This window comes from Mytilus galloprovincialis, chromosome 10 (assembly GCF_965363235.1).
Source record: "Mytilus galloprovincialis chromosome 10, xbMytGall1.hap1.1, whole genome shotgun sequence".
Taxonomy (NCBI): Eukaryota; Metazoa; Mollusca; class Bivalvia; order Mytilida; family Mytilidae; genus Mytilus; species Mytilus galloprovincialis.
This window is the reverse complement of record NC_134847.1, coordinates 21893271-21908110: the sequence shown is the minus strand read 5'-3', so window position 1 is coordinate 21908110 and position 14840 is coordinate 21893271. Positions and strand designations below refer to the sequence as shown.

Sequence of the window (14840 nt, the reverse complement as noted above, 5' to 3'; positions counted from 1 at the left end):
AGTACGCTATACTTATATATGTAGCAAATAAAGAATGTGAATTATGAAATATCCTTTGAGTTTTGTTAATTTTTTTTTTAGAATGTGTATTCTATCAGGATCATTGTTTTCAATCATAATTTTCACAACTAACAGAATGTTCAACCTTTTTTGACTGGTGCATCAAATGTGTCTTTTATAAACAACTGTTTTCAAAATTGTATTGTATCATCCCGAACATGCATGAACTATTTGCCACTGAACGTTAAACAACCATAAAAAAACGAGCAATTATAAAACTGTTAACTGGATCAAATTTTTAAAGTACTCTATTTCTGCATGGATGAAGCCATGACACCACCATCATTGTCTTAACGGATGGAGTTAAAAACTCAGGTATTCAAATGATCTCTCTCACACGTGAAATTTTTCATGTTATTTCCACGTGAACTTTACAAAAATATGAAGGTACTTTTCATGATTTTAATTAAATTTTAGAATTAAGATATTATTTGAATAATCTTATTTAAAAAAAATACGTGAATTTAACGTGTACCTATTTCCACCTGGTGATTTATTCATGAACTATTATCATAAGATTCACGTGGAACCAACCAGTTCAAGCAAGTTTCAAGTATAGATACTAGTAAGAAAGAAGCTGTGGTATGACTGCAGTCTGCCAATGAGACAACACTCCACAAAAGACCTAAATGACATAGAAATTAACAACTATAGGTCACCATACGGCCTTAAATAATGAGAAAAGCCTATACCACATAGTCAGCTATAAAAGGCCTCGAAATGACAATAAAAAACAATTCAAACGAGAAAACTAACGGCCTTATTTATATTAAACAATGAACGAAAAACAAATATGTAACGCATAATCAAACAACAACCACTGAATTACAATATGCTCGTTTGGTGTGAAAATTAGACAAAATTAATGTAAATTCATTTGAGTGAAATTTCCATGCACACGACGAAATATTTCACATTGCATTACTAGGAAATTTACGACAGCCGACAGGGTAAATGAAAATAAAATATAAACAGTATTCAGATTCCAACTATATACCTAAGTAAATTTGTCGCCAAAATTGACGTTTTCTTATGAAAATACCAAGAAAACAAAAATGGTGACCCCCATTTTTTATTTCATATTCCGATGTAACTCAATTCAAAGAACATGTGTGCCAAAAAGTTTGGAAATCGGGAGATATGCCATTCGGTATCGTGTTACCTTAACAAAAATACCCCTCTATAGAGGGGGAATTTTATCTCTATAGAAGGATTATTCCTCTATACAGGTATAATCACCATATAGAGGGTTTGTTCCGAACCTGTTGCTTGGCATACATAATATACAATAAGATTAAAATTTAGAATAGAACCTAATAGAAGTGCGGTTTACTATCCACACAATGATTAATTTTTGGTACAGGTGTCACCATGTGGAAAGTAACCTGCACAATGACAGAAACAAGTGCCTGTGAATAGAACAATAAAAACCCAGCCGTATCTATTTGGCTTATGAAACACATTGCACAAAATATATTAATATATATACTCTTAGAAATTAATTTCAAGATCACTTTAGATTTTTTTCAGACCTAATAACTGATCATAACTGTATGCAGGCTACATTATTTTCAAAATAAAATAAAATAAAATAAAATTTCAAAATAAAATAAAATAAAACTTCAAAATAAAATAAAATAAAATAAAAATATTACATTCTCAACAGAGTGGGTGCAAATTCTGTGTTCTTCAATATTGTTTTTTTTACACAATTATCGATTTACATTTTAAATAACAGCAGTCATATCGGTGTACTCGATCATAAATGATTATTTTTTTGGCTGGAGGATTTTGGGCTAACATAAATATCGTCGACTTGTAATAGTAAAAGACATTAATCTAGACATAAACAGGAGGGATATGTATATTCTGCCGAATAAAATACATAGTAGTAAACAATTTGAACAAAGGGCCCAGCAACAGGCGAAAAAAATCCGTCCGTGAAAACTGAATTTCCCTCAACAGAAAAACAAATTGTCGTGCAATAAATATATATTTCAAAGTGATCGTAACATACATAATCTAGTTCTTCTTGAGTTTTCAACTCATCCTCGGCATTACAGTTAAACATTCATAATGTGTTTATACAGTTAAAAGATAACTTACCCCGGCAGTCAGACAGTAGAACGATCGCCATTTGTGTTGTCAATAAGGGAGCTTCCATTTGATTCTTAGGGGGTAGTATGAAATTTGAAAACGAAACAAAACACGAGTTTCGGGTCATACAAAGACAATAACATTTTCGGGGGTATAAAAAAGGCAGGACCGAAAAAAATTAACAATAAAAAGGCATGACAGAGACTACAAGTAAAAAAAATCAGGACATATTTATTTTCATCCTAGCCTCCCTAAGTATCAAATGGTACCTCCTAAAAAAAGACTGACCTAATGCCAATTTGTAAACGATATGGGGAGGGGGTCCTGATCTCGAAATCCTGGGCTTAAAAACATGAAATCCCGAGGTCCCGTATTTAAATAAATCTAAATCCCGACATCCCGACATCCCGACATCACGAGATTCGAAAAAAGATTTTTTTTTATATGGGCATCTTTTTTGAAATTTTAAGTTTCAGTATTAACTCGAGTATATAATGCACCAACTGCAACCAATTAAAAACATTTTTATTAATATTTCGTCTAATAAAAATATTTAAATTTAAATGGTCAACCCCATCCCCAAAAAATCAAGTTGTCCCCTGTTTTTTTTTCTGAAAACTGATAATTGATTTCATAATTCAATATTGTTTCTTGTGTATCCGATGATTGCATGTGAAACGTATTGGATTTAGAAGGAACGTACATGGCATCGGATGGGGAATGAAACGCGAGATATATACGAAAATTATCGCAATTAGTGATTTTATAGAATTTTTATAAATATTTATACATGATAGATAAAGTGACCAATTTTTCACAGTAAATAGATATTTTTAAAACGAAAGAGAGTGGGGAAGATATTTCAAAGTTAACAATTTGTTCAAAACTATCAGTCGATATTAATTTTATACAATTGTATTAAAGAAACTTGGAGTCAATTACAGCTGCAGAGAAAAGAAAAACTTCTAAAAAGTTCTTAATAAGTTCGACAGGGAAAAGGCCTAATACATGATCATACATAATTTCTGATAAAACAAAGGCGAAGAGTGGAAGCAACTTACAATTCGGAGAGAATCATGCGAATGGACATGTAACAAATGTCAAAAACCCTACACAATCAGGACTCTTTGGCCTGTGACTGTTGTTAGGACTAGCACCATTTGAAATATGTGGCAAAACAATCCTATTGGATATATGTAAAATTTGTTCCAAAAACTTAATTTACTTATATGAATCGTTTTAGAGTTGGTTAAATTTGACGCCTTTATAACTTGCTTCTTTAATTTTTATAAAGACACCCATTGCAAATTTTAATTTTACTCGTTAAGATATTTTAAAATTTCATGCAGTTTCTGTTTTACATTTTACTCTAAGATTATTTTTAAATGGCATACAGGTATTTTCAAATTTAGTAAAATTTGCATTTACATTTGACAATTGACTTAGCTTGCTTGACATCCAGCTTCCACCTCCCTGTGGTGAGCAGGGGACAACAGTCATATAAATATCATAATTGACAATTCATTTCATTTGTACAAATGGCTAACGGAAGATGTCTCTGATAAAAGTGTTAAAAAAAAATCATGTTTACAGGTAGTCCTATAATATATGCCTGCGCATTCTTGATATACTCACTATTTAACGTTTTCATGCTGATATTTTCATATATTTTTCTCAATACGGATGGCACATTGATAATAATATACAACTAGACGCTCTTAAGAGCCTGTGTCGCCCACCTTGGTCTATATGCATATCAAACAAAGAAAACAGCTAGATGGTCAGATGGATTCATGACAAAATTGTGTTTTGATGATGATGATGTGTTTGGAGATCTTGCTTTACTGAACATTCTTGTTACTTACAATTTTGTCTATTTATAAGGAACTTGGTCATTTAGTTCCAGAGGACAATATTTTGTTAAAAATTGACTATAAAGGGCAATAACTCCTGAAGACGTCAACTGACCATTTTTAGCAGCAACACAACAACCGGTTGTAAAATTCCTCTGAAAGTTTCAGGGCATAGATATAGACTTGACAAACAATTCAACACCTTGTCAGATTTGCTCTAAATGCTTTGGTTTCAAAATTATATGCCAAAATCTACATTTTACCCCGATGTTCTATTAATAGCCATGGTGGCCATCTTGGTTAGTTGGCCGGGTCACCGGACACATTTTTTAAACAAGATACCGCAATAATGATTGTGGTGAAGTTTGGTTAAGTTTGGTCCGTAGTTTCAGAGGAGAAGATTTTTGTAAAAGATTACAAAAATTTACGAAAAATTGGTAAAAATTACCATAAAGGGCAATAACTCCTTCAGGGGTCTACTGACCATTTTAGACGTGTTTACTTATTTGTAGATCTTACTTTGCTGAACATTATTGTTGTTTACAGTTTATCTCTTTCTATAATAATATTCAAGGTAATAACAAAAAAAAAAGCAAAATTTCCTTAAAATTAATAATTCTGGGGCAGCAATCCACCAACCGGTTGTCCGATTCGTTTGAAAATTTCAGGGCAGTTAGATTTTCACTGGATAAACAATTTTACCCCGTCAGATTTGCTTTAAATGCTTTGATTTCAGAGTTATAGGCCAAAATCTACATTTTACCCCTATGTTCTATTATTAGGCATGGCGGCCATCTTGGTTTGTTGGCCGGGTCACGCCACACATTTTTTTTAAACAAGATACCCTAATGATGAGTGTGGCCAAGTTCGGTATAATTTGGCTCAGTAGTTTCAGAGGAGAAGATTTTTTAAAAAGTCAACGACGACGGATGACGACGGACGAACGGACGCAAAGTGATTAGAAATGCTCACTTGGCCCTTCGGGCCAGGTGAGCTTTAAAGGAAAAATAGCAAAATTAGAAAAAAGAAAACAGAAATATAAAATAATGCCCCGAGTTCATATATATTATAGGACTAGTTTACAGAGACTGTAAAGTTTCATTTTGAATCAGTTTGTATTTAATTTGCAATGTTTATAATTAAGTATTATCATGGTATTATTAACTTAAAGATACAATTTGAAAAAAATATTTTTCGGGTGTTGCTAAATGGCGGATACGGAAAACAGAACGGAAACGGAAAGAGAAAGAAATATTATCTATTGATTGATTGTTAGTTGCTTTACGCCGCATTATGCCAAAAAGGCTATATCGCGGCGAAAAGAAATATTTATATGAACGGAATATATTAAAGGTGAGAAATAGAAAGAACTACGAAAAAAATAACAATTGAGTATAAATGAAATCAAACAACAATTAGATTTATGTTGACAATAGAATATGATTTAGATAGCAAAGAAAATAGCAAACCGTTTTGGAATACATAACATTGATAGCTTAATAAAAATCAAGATGCTAGAAAGAGCATGTGCCGTTCATTAAGGTTTATGTGGATCTTAAACAATAGAAACTCTCGAACATTATAACCTTGAATAGTTCATTAAAAAAATCTATCTATCTTCTTCAGTGTTTACCAAAAATACAAGAGAGGATGAAAAGTCGTACGTCATTTAAGGTCAATCATTACTTTAAAAAGTCTACTTACTATAATGGAATTTCCGAAATATTAACTTGTTTGTCTTGCTGACCATTTTTATTTCAATAGCCTCGGTTGTCAGCCATCGGTTATAGTTTTCAAGATATTTGGTAACAACACTTTTTTATTCAGATATATTCGGACCTTCCCTTATCTGATCATCAGCATGGCCAAAGGTATTACTCCCAGAGGTATATATTGTGAGGTGGGCGGATTACGTTTGCGCGCATTTGGGGATTAAAATGTTTTACGTTTGCGCGCAACTTTCGATTACATTTGCGTGCATTTATCTTACAGGTAAACTCAGGTATAAAGAGAATATAATAAAATATAAAAGGCGTATATAAAAATATAAATGACTATTATTTTCATAATAATTCCGCCCCTGCAGTTGTTGTTTCCTGTTTTCTAAGAAGAATTTTATTTATCCATTTCCTGCATAGGCGGATCCAGCCATTTAAAAAGGGGGGCTAACAAAGGACAAAAAAAGGGGGTCGTTCCAACTACATTTTCCCATTTAACCATCTAATTGCATAGATCGTCCAGCGCCCCCTTTTTAACCCTGGATCCGACCTCGATCCGACCGTGACTGTGATGTTTGAATTTGTAAAAGAGAACTAGACCTATCTTAATCGTCTATTTTCCAGGGATTACCAATTTATGCCCGTCATTTCACCAGAAACTGGGCTATAATAAGAAGGGGACCGGGCCTTTTTTCGGAACATCGGGTTCGGGTGTTTTTAACTTACGGCTCGGGATTTTGGGATTGATCCTTTCGGGATACGGGAATTATTGTTTCTAATTTCGGAATATCGCGTTTTAAATGTCCTGGACCTCGGAATTTCATGTTTTAAGGCCGGGATTTCCTCTTATAGTGGCGGATCCAGAACTTTTCCTAAGTGGGACACTCTGACTGGCCAATGGGAAGGCCCGCTCCAGTCATGCTTCAGTGATAATGGTTCCCTATATAATCAACCAAATTTTTCCCACGAAAGGGGAGTGATGGGCACCCAGCCCTCCCCCCCCTTATATCCGCCTATGAGAGGCGATTATGTCTAGGCGGCTGCTTCTTTTTTTTAGTGATTACAACTCCTTTTCCATCATAAATTAGTGTTCTATACAGCGAAATTTATTTAAGCAAGAATTATTAATTTAATTTTGATTTGGGCAGCCTCAAGTAGTGTTGTGAAATAACCAGTAATCAAGTATTTTCTTCAACTTGAAATCCATTAAATCATCCAGAAAAAAAGAAGAGAAAACCATGACAACTGAAACAAAGACTTAAATCATTGAATTATGCTTCTACAACACATTTTGGTGTGCTTTTTCTTTCGGAAACTATAAACACTATATTTTAAAACACGGCTGAAACAAATACCAGTGGCGGATGCAGGAATTTTCGAAAGGGGGGGTGCTAGCCCAGGGCAAAGGGGGGTGCAGGGGGGTGCAAAACATATGTCCCGATTCAAATGCATTGATCGGCCAAAATAAAGGGGGGGTGCGGACCCCCGGAACCCCCCCTCTGGATCCGCCACTGAATACCATATTTAAAATTAAAAAGTCGGCACTTTAAAAAAAAAAAAAGACGGAACTTCAATAGTATACGGAAGTTGGATTGCAATTAGTTCTGCTTTCATTTTGGAGAAAATGGCTGGAACAACAACAAATTTTCCAAATGTTCAAAGAATACGAGATATGGTTCGAAATGACCTTGCATGAGGGGTCTTGCATCATTGCTTGATTCTGTACGATATATCAGATTTAAAAGTGTTAATTAGATACATTGTACCACAAGTATTATGGCATTTGAAAACGAAAAATCATAATAAATCTGGAGTGAAGTCAGGATAATTTAATTTGTGACCCTAAACGATTTTGTGGATTCGGAGTTCAGAGAGCTCTGTTTTCTAATCCGATTTCCTGTCGCATGCTTTATAAGAAATAACTTGAAACTCTACATTCACAGGTATCAGGTCCGTTTGCGCCCAATACATTTTCGCACCCTACACTCAACTCACACCTTCGCACCACGCACATTCGCACCCAAGGTCCGTTCGCACCAAATTTAAAATCAAATTCCAGTTGAATAATTTATTATGAGAAAATCAAGATTGTTGTTTGTAATTGATATGATGTAAATACTGCATGTATTTAGCTTGGTATGAGTAAAACATTGAAGATGTTAAATGAAAAACACAAAAGATTTTAACAGCTTGGCAATTTTGATTTGAAACAATGAAACATAAAGTTATACATGTAACAATACACAAACCAAAACATGCTTAAAATTTATTCATCACAAAAAATATGTTGTCAGAGTCTCACTTTATTTTGAAACAATGAAATAAAAGTTAGCAATGCGCTAACCAAAACAAGAATAAGATATATTCAACACAAAAAAACAACGTTGTCTCACTTTTATTTCAGACAATGACAACAAATATACTTATATGAATACACTTGCCAAAATTTGATTACAAAGTTATTAAACACAAAAGCACTAAAAATTGGGCGGGAACGTGTAGGGTGCGAAAGTGAATGGGGGGGGAACGTAATCGGGTGCGAACGTGAATGGGCCTGAACAGACCCGGATTCACATTCACACTGTTTTATTGAGACCCCTTTTAGAAAAACAAGTCTAGATAACTTGGAAATCCATGTTGGACATGAAATCTTGTTATTTCTGTTGACATTATATCAAGGATTTGTATAACTATACAAATCCTTGATTATATGTACATGTAGCAGGTTGAGAACCACTCGGAGTTTCAAAATGAGGGGCATCACAAAAATATTGGACTGCCTCTCTGAGATTGAGAGATAAGGGGATGTATTGTTATAGTCTTAAGAAAATGAAAAATTAAGGATGTACTTGTACCAAAAATTTCTAGAATTAAACTTTTTTCTCAATTGATTTTTGGGTTTATAAGACTGTAAAATAACAATTTAAAAAAAAACAAATGAATGAAAAACAAATATATGTAACTTATCAACAATGGACTACCTCTGAATTACAGACTCCTGACTTGGGACAGACACATACATATAGAATGTGGTGGGATTTAACATGTTAGCTGGATGCTAACCCTCCCCTTAACCTGGGACTGTGGTGTAAAGTACAACATATGAACTATAAAAATCAGTTGAAAAAGTCTTAACTCATCTGATTGATTATGCAGCATACAAATAGTAATATTTATTACAAAAAATAGTCAGGTACTTGTATATCCCAACATCAAAAAGACTCTTAAGGGCATACGATGCAGTTTTGATCCTGTATTTACAAGATCATGAAAATTTGCATATAGACAATTTTTTTCCTGATTAAATCAAATATATAATAAAAAATATACCTTCATGTGCTACTATTTAAATAAAATGAGGTCGAAATTTTGTATATTTGCTCAAAATTCAGATTTGTGGCCGTAATTTCTTTTTCGAAAGAAAGACACAACTTTTTTGTTATAAAAGATAAACACAAATTGGTTTTTGTTGAATAATCAGTAATTTCTGTATTTAATAAGTATCCTAAAAAAATATGCAATTTTTTATTCAGATATAACTCATATTTATCAAATGTTCATGAATTTAGGAAAAAAACGTCATTTTTTACTGCATGTTTATCAAAATAAAAAAAAATCCTCTATTTACAGTTTTATAAAATTTGGGTCACATAATCTCGCTGCTAAATGAAACAAAATGCCGTCTTGAAAAATAGGGGTCCATGAACTCGTTTTCAAATTAATTCAGTTTGAATGATAAAAATCAGTCGAAAAATGCATCTTTTCCCGATATGTCACAGTTTGACGTCGCGAAAATAACATATTATGTTAGCAACGTCATTACCTTCTCTGTAACTGTATTGTATGCCCTTAAGTACTGATCTGAGAGTACTTACAGGTACTGACAGCTAGTTCAAAACCACTAAAAGTTCACATTTGCATCCCTTGATGTCACTACCCACAAACAAAGTAGGTAAACAACACCTTATATTTACAAAATGTATATTAGAATTTTAAGAAAAAAATAAGTCAGCCCTTTGCCTGTTAGACATAGATTGAAACTTTCACAAATTTTGTATGTTCACATTTTGAGGTATTAATGAAAATAATGATGGTAACAATAATGTAACTCTAAGACAATGTAAGATGTTTATTTACAATCATATTTTAATTATTTCATAATACATGTATATAGACATTTAGTTTGATAAAAAGAAATTATAAATAGAGACAATCTGGTAACTTACGAATTATAATCTTTTGAACAGTTCAAAGGAAAGAAAGATTTAGTACTAGATACAGAGCTTATGAAACCATTAGACAGAGTGACTGGAGCTACAATGCTTAAGGTATTATCATAACGGATATACTATTATTGATACTATATATATCATACAATATAAAATATTGTCTATTGTCTATATACATGATATAAAAAGGAAGATGGGGTATGATTGCCAATGAGACAACTCTCCACAAAAGACCAAATTGACACAGAAATTAACAAATATAGGTAACCGTACAGCCTTCAACAATGTCAGAGCAAAGCCCATACCACATAGTCAGATATAAAAGGCCACCAATAACAATGTAAAATAATTCAAACGAGAAAACTCACTGCCTTATTTATATAAAAAATGAAACAAAAACAAAAATGTATCACATAAACAATCGACAATTACTGAATTATAGGCTCCTGACCATATTCCCCAGTCCTCATACAAAGCTATAGCAAGTTCCTTTTTTTTATAATCTTTAAAATGTGATTCATCTGTACCCATAGAATCCACAAAAATTGGTATTCAATAAATATTGATGAATCCAAAGTATGAGTAATTGGTCCACAATATGTATACATTTTATGGAATGATATTTACACTTTTATGATTTCAGCAAAGAAATGTACTATGATCATGATTAATTTGTCCACTTTTTATGTTATATAGACAATAACTGTTAGGTTCTTTAAACATCAGCTGCATTTGTACGAGGCTAGGAAACAAGGTGTGTTCGAGCTTTTCAGTCGGAAACCAGGTTGAAATAGAACAAAAGAATCGAAACTGTTTGTTTGAGAAGGCGATAAATGTTTACTGTATTGTTTACTATAGTGACAAATTTTTTAAAAGTTAATAGAAACAAACAAAATTGCATTTTTCTTCTCAATTACGGGGTGTTTTATTTTAAAAACACCATTTGCATAAGTTTTCAATTTATCAAGTTCGTAGTAATGCAGAACAGTTAGATTTTAACGACATGGGTATCTTTCAAGTTGGATGACAAAAATGCATAACCTCTGATTTTTTTGAAAAAATTACCACGGACGGAAAACATATCAATCTATTAGTTCAGTAATTTTCGTGTCTGCCCTTCCATTATGTGACTTAAGAGAAAAATCCAAAAAATGGGTAACAATTGTATCAAAAAGAGAAAATCTTTTTATGTAAGGGCGTGTTTGGGTTGAGTATTTTGTCTTGATATCGTACAAAGTAAGAATATTTCATACATCGTCTCGCTTCAGATTCTATCATTTTTATATATTAAAGCTACAGGTTGATGTTATAACACAAAAAAATCGAAGTACTAAAAGATGAAATATATGGGTCAAATGAAATACCTATCTAATGAGTCACAAAAACAGAGAAGGTGTGTTCGAATAGCTATGTTTTTACTGAAAGTACTTGACGACAGTCTTTCAAGTTGGATGATGAAAATGCATATCTTCGAAAAATTCCAATTTTTTGTGTGTGATAACTAGAGTTTATAGTCTTCATACACTAAAAAAATCTAGTCTGCCCTTCCACAAAATATTTAATTAGAATTTTTTTAAATGTTTATGAATTTTCGAAAATTCCACCTGACATTCGATCAGACAATAGTTTTAAGTTGAATCAATGCAGACAACATTATTAACTAATGCTCATTAGCTAGTTGATACATTTGTCTTTAAAAATACAACTGACATATAAGGATCGTAATGATGCAATGTGGATAAATTTATCGGTTTCCAAGAGCAAAATTGGTAGCCCGTCATCCCTACAATGGCTTCTGTTTCTACGATTGTGAAAATGAACTTGCGTAATGGGGAGATAATTTTGACGAAGTAGGATCCTGACTGTTTTAGCGAGCTACTACACCTGTTTCGAGACGAGCTGATATTTAAATACACTATACAGTTATTGTCTATATAATTGGCTACAAAATTCACTTATTTCTGATTTCAGCAAAGACATGTAGATAAAATTTTCAAGCTAGACCCAACACAGAAGTCAATACATGGGTGTGAACAGTATGTATATCATGTATATTCTGAAGTGCTGTTAAATTTTTCATTTCAAAGTGAAATAAAACATGCCATTTCACAAGAATTCCTAGTTTCTTTTATTTTGCACAAGCAAGATTTAAATTAATGAAAGTAGAAATATTATAACTTAGGGGTAGAAAGAAGGAAAATTTGTTTCTCCCTTGAATACTTTCAGTCTATTGAAAAGTCTTTGACAGGACAGGTAAACAATAGTGCTTTTTAATACTTGTGACTGCTACCATTTACAGTACCTGAATTTACTTGTTCTTTGCAAGAAACAGTCTGCATACATGCATGTCAGAAATTTGCCATTTATTGAAAATTGAATTTCGCTGTTCACTTATACCCAAGAAATCCACGAAAATTGGTTTCTAATGAATAATAATGAACCCACAGTATCATGTGAATAGCTTACTCATTTATGTAGAATATATTATTTTGTACAGGAGGGTGTATTTAGTATGGCCACAAATGACCACCATGAAGGTGATAGCTGACCATGTCAACTCAGATAGAAGCAGCAATATCAAAAGAGAGTATAGAATCATTATGGTGCCACGGAAGGTCAGTTTTGAATTTCTTCCATTTGATGGAACCATGAAAGTCTTTATTCAAAATGACTTTGTCAGAATAGGACCTCCATAAAAATACTTATGAATAAAAGGAAATGTTGGTATATATGTAAATCAGACTGAGTAACCTCACACACAACTAATTAAAGACATCTAGAGGTCAAGATACATATTTCTTTAAATTCTCCTATGGTTGTAGCCTGTTATCTATTTCTTGCATGCTTAGATATTTCTTTTCTCACTCTTCATTGAGTACTAGTGTGAAACAAAAAAGTCAACAATCAAAAGGACCTTAAGAGCTACATACATGTATTTGCATCTATGGTCCGTAAATATCAAAATCATCAAAAGGACATTAAGAGCTGCGTATTCCCAGCTAATGAAAGGACATATGATGTCATAATGTAATGTGCCAATTACAAGATCAGTATTTCACAATTTTTTTAATTTTACACATTGAAAGTGTTGACCATAAGAGAAATAGGTTCAAGAACTTGTGAAAATTGGATATTGTTTGATATAAACTCTAATACCAGTAATTTAATTGAAATGGTAATAATAAACTTGATGAAGGCTACTTTAGTATTATATTGAAGTCAAGTTGATATCACTCGTTATGAAACCTATAAATATTTGCAGTAGGTGAACATATGGATTTTTATCAACTGTGTGAAGAATCAGCTCATTCTGTCATGTATTTTAAATTGATGAAATAGCAATCCAAAAATGAATTTATCACCTTGGTCAATAAACAAATCAACACTTTTTCACGCATTTTTTCTGTTCTTAGTGCAATATTGAAAAAATCACAAATTTTATTAATTTGAAAAGTTGTTGACATTTACATGTATTGTAAAAGATAAGACAATAATTATCTATGATATGTTTATATTTCAGTTACATGTATGTGAGATGATTCTTGAACATGAGGGTGTTATGGGATATATAAAAATACATAACACATTGATACAATGAATTATCTATGATATGTTTATATTTCAGTTACATGTATGTGAGATGATCCTTGAACATGAGGGTGTTATGGGATATATGAGTTACAGATGGATCTGATACCAGATCTGATACCACTAGACCGAGATATACTGTCATTAGAGTTACCTCAGTTCTTTAGGTCATTTTATCTGGTTTGTATTTAATTTATTACTATTCTAATTATTTTATTTTTCATGATAAACATAAAATAAGATAAGATAGTTTAATTAATCAATTAGGGTGCCCAAAATTTGAGCTATACAATTAAATGAATTAAACAATAAAGCACAGAAAATTATGAGAATGAATAGCATGATTAAAGTACATTTAGACTAAATAAACCTGAATACACATTCACACTAAATAACCTGATATAAACCAAGTTATTAACAAAACATTGTTATTATAAGTGCCACCGTGACCTGGAGAAATTACATAATTATTTATAGTTTTAGGTCTATGGGAGACAACTCCTGGTCGATTTTATTACATATATATCTATATATATTTTTCTTCTTTTATCTTTTTTTCAAACAACAATGATATTTTCTATGATTTTCTTTCATTTTTTAAAAGGGAGTGCATTAAATTAGATAAATTAGAACAAACAAATCTTCAGATGAAAGATTCCAATTCCAATATACCTCCCTCTTTCGATTTCAAGATCATGACAGCTAGTTCTAAATCTTGTAATTATTTGCCAGTCTTTTTGTGAATTCATTGTTAAATTTTCTGTAAGTTTTTAATTTATTAATTTGTATAATGACAAATTGCCCAGAATTGCTTTCTAAACTAGCTAACCAGCTTTCTTTAAATTTAATAGTTAAAAGATTTTTTTTACTTTTTAGCTCACCTTTCCTAAAAGGAAATGTGAGCTTTTGCCATCACTTGGTGTCCGTCATCGTCAGTCGTCGTCGTCCGTCCGTCGTTGTCAGTCGTCGTCGTCGTCCGTCCGTCGTCGTCATAAACTATGTCAAAGATCTTCTCCTCTGAAACTACTGAACCAATTACAACCAAACTTTAGCTGAATGATCCTTAGGGTATCTAGAATAAAGATTGTGTTTTATTTTCCATTTTGTGAAAAAACATGGCCGCCATGGCTAAAAATAGAACATGGGGGTAAAATGCAGTTTTTAGCTTATATCTCAAAAACGAAAGCATTTAGAGCAAATCTGACATGAGAGATTTAACCAAAAAATTAAGGTGAGCGATTCAGGCTCTTGAGAGCCTCTTGTTTTAGTATATGGTTTTGTTTTAAAGTTTGACT

At 32.3% G+C, this 14840-nt stretch overlaps 1 protein-coding gene across 1 annotated transcript; it reads left to right on the top strand.

Moving 5' to 3' along the window:
* The first annotated feature begins 7353 nt into the window (after positions 1–7353).
* LOC143048781 (vacuolar protein sorting-associated protein 33B-like) lies at positions 7354–13555 on the top strand. Its single transcript, XM_076222656.1, has 5 exons — positions 7354–7403; positions 9976–10056; positions 11929–11993; positions 12455–12572; positions 13478–13555. Exons 1-5 carry the CDS (start codon positions 7401–7403, stop codon positions 13553–13555), a joined length of 345 nt encoding a protein of 114 aa, XP_076078771.1. The 5' UTR covers positions 7354–7400.
* The last annotated feature ends 1285 nt before the right edge of the window (positions 13556–14840 follow it).

Coding starts and splice junctions, on each gene's coding strand:
- LOC143048781 (XM_076222656.1), top strand. Junction 10,057..11,928: donor CTGGAGCTACAATGCTTAAG/GTATTATCATAA, acceptor TTCTGATTTCAG/CAAAGACATGTAGATAAAAT. Junction 12,573..13,477: donor TCATTATGGTGCCACGGAAG/GTCAGTTTTGAA, acceptor TTTATATTTCAG/TTACATGTATGTGAGATGAT.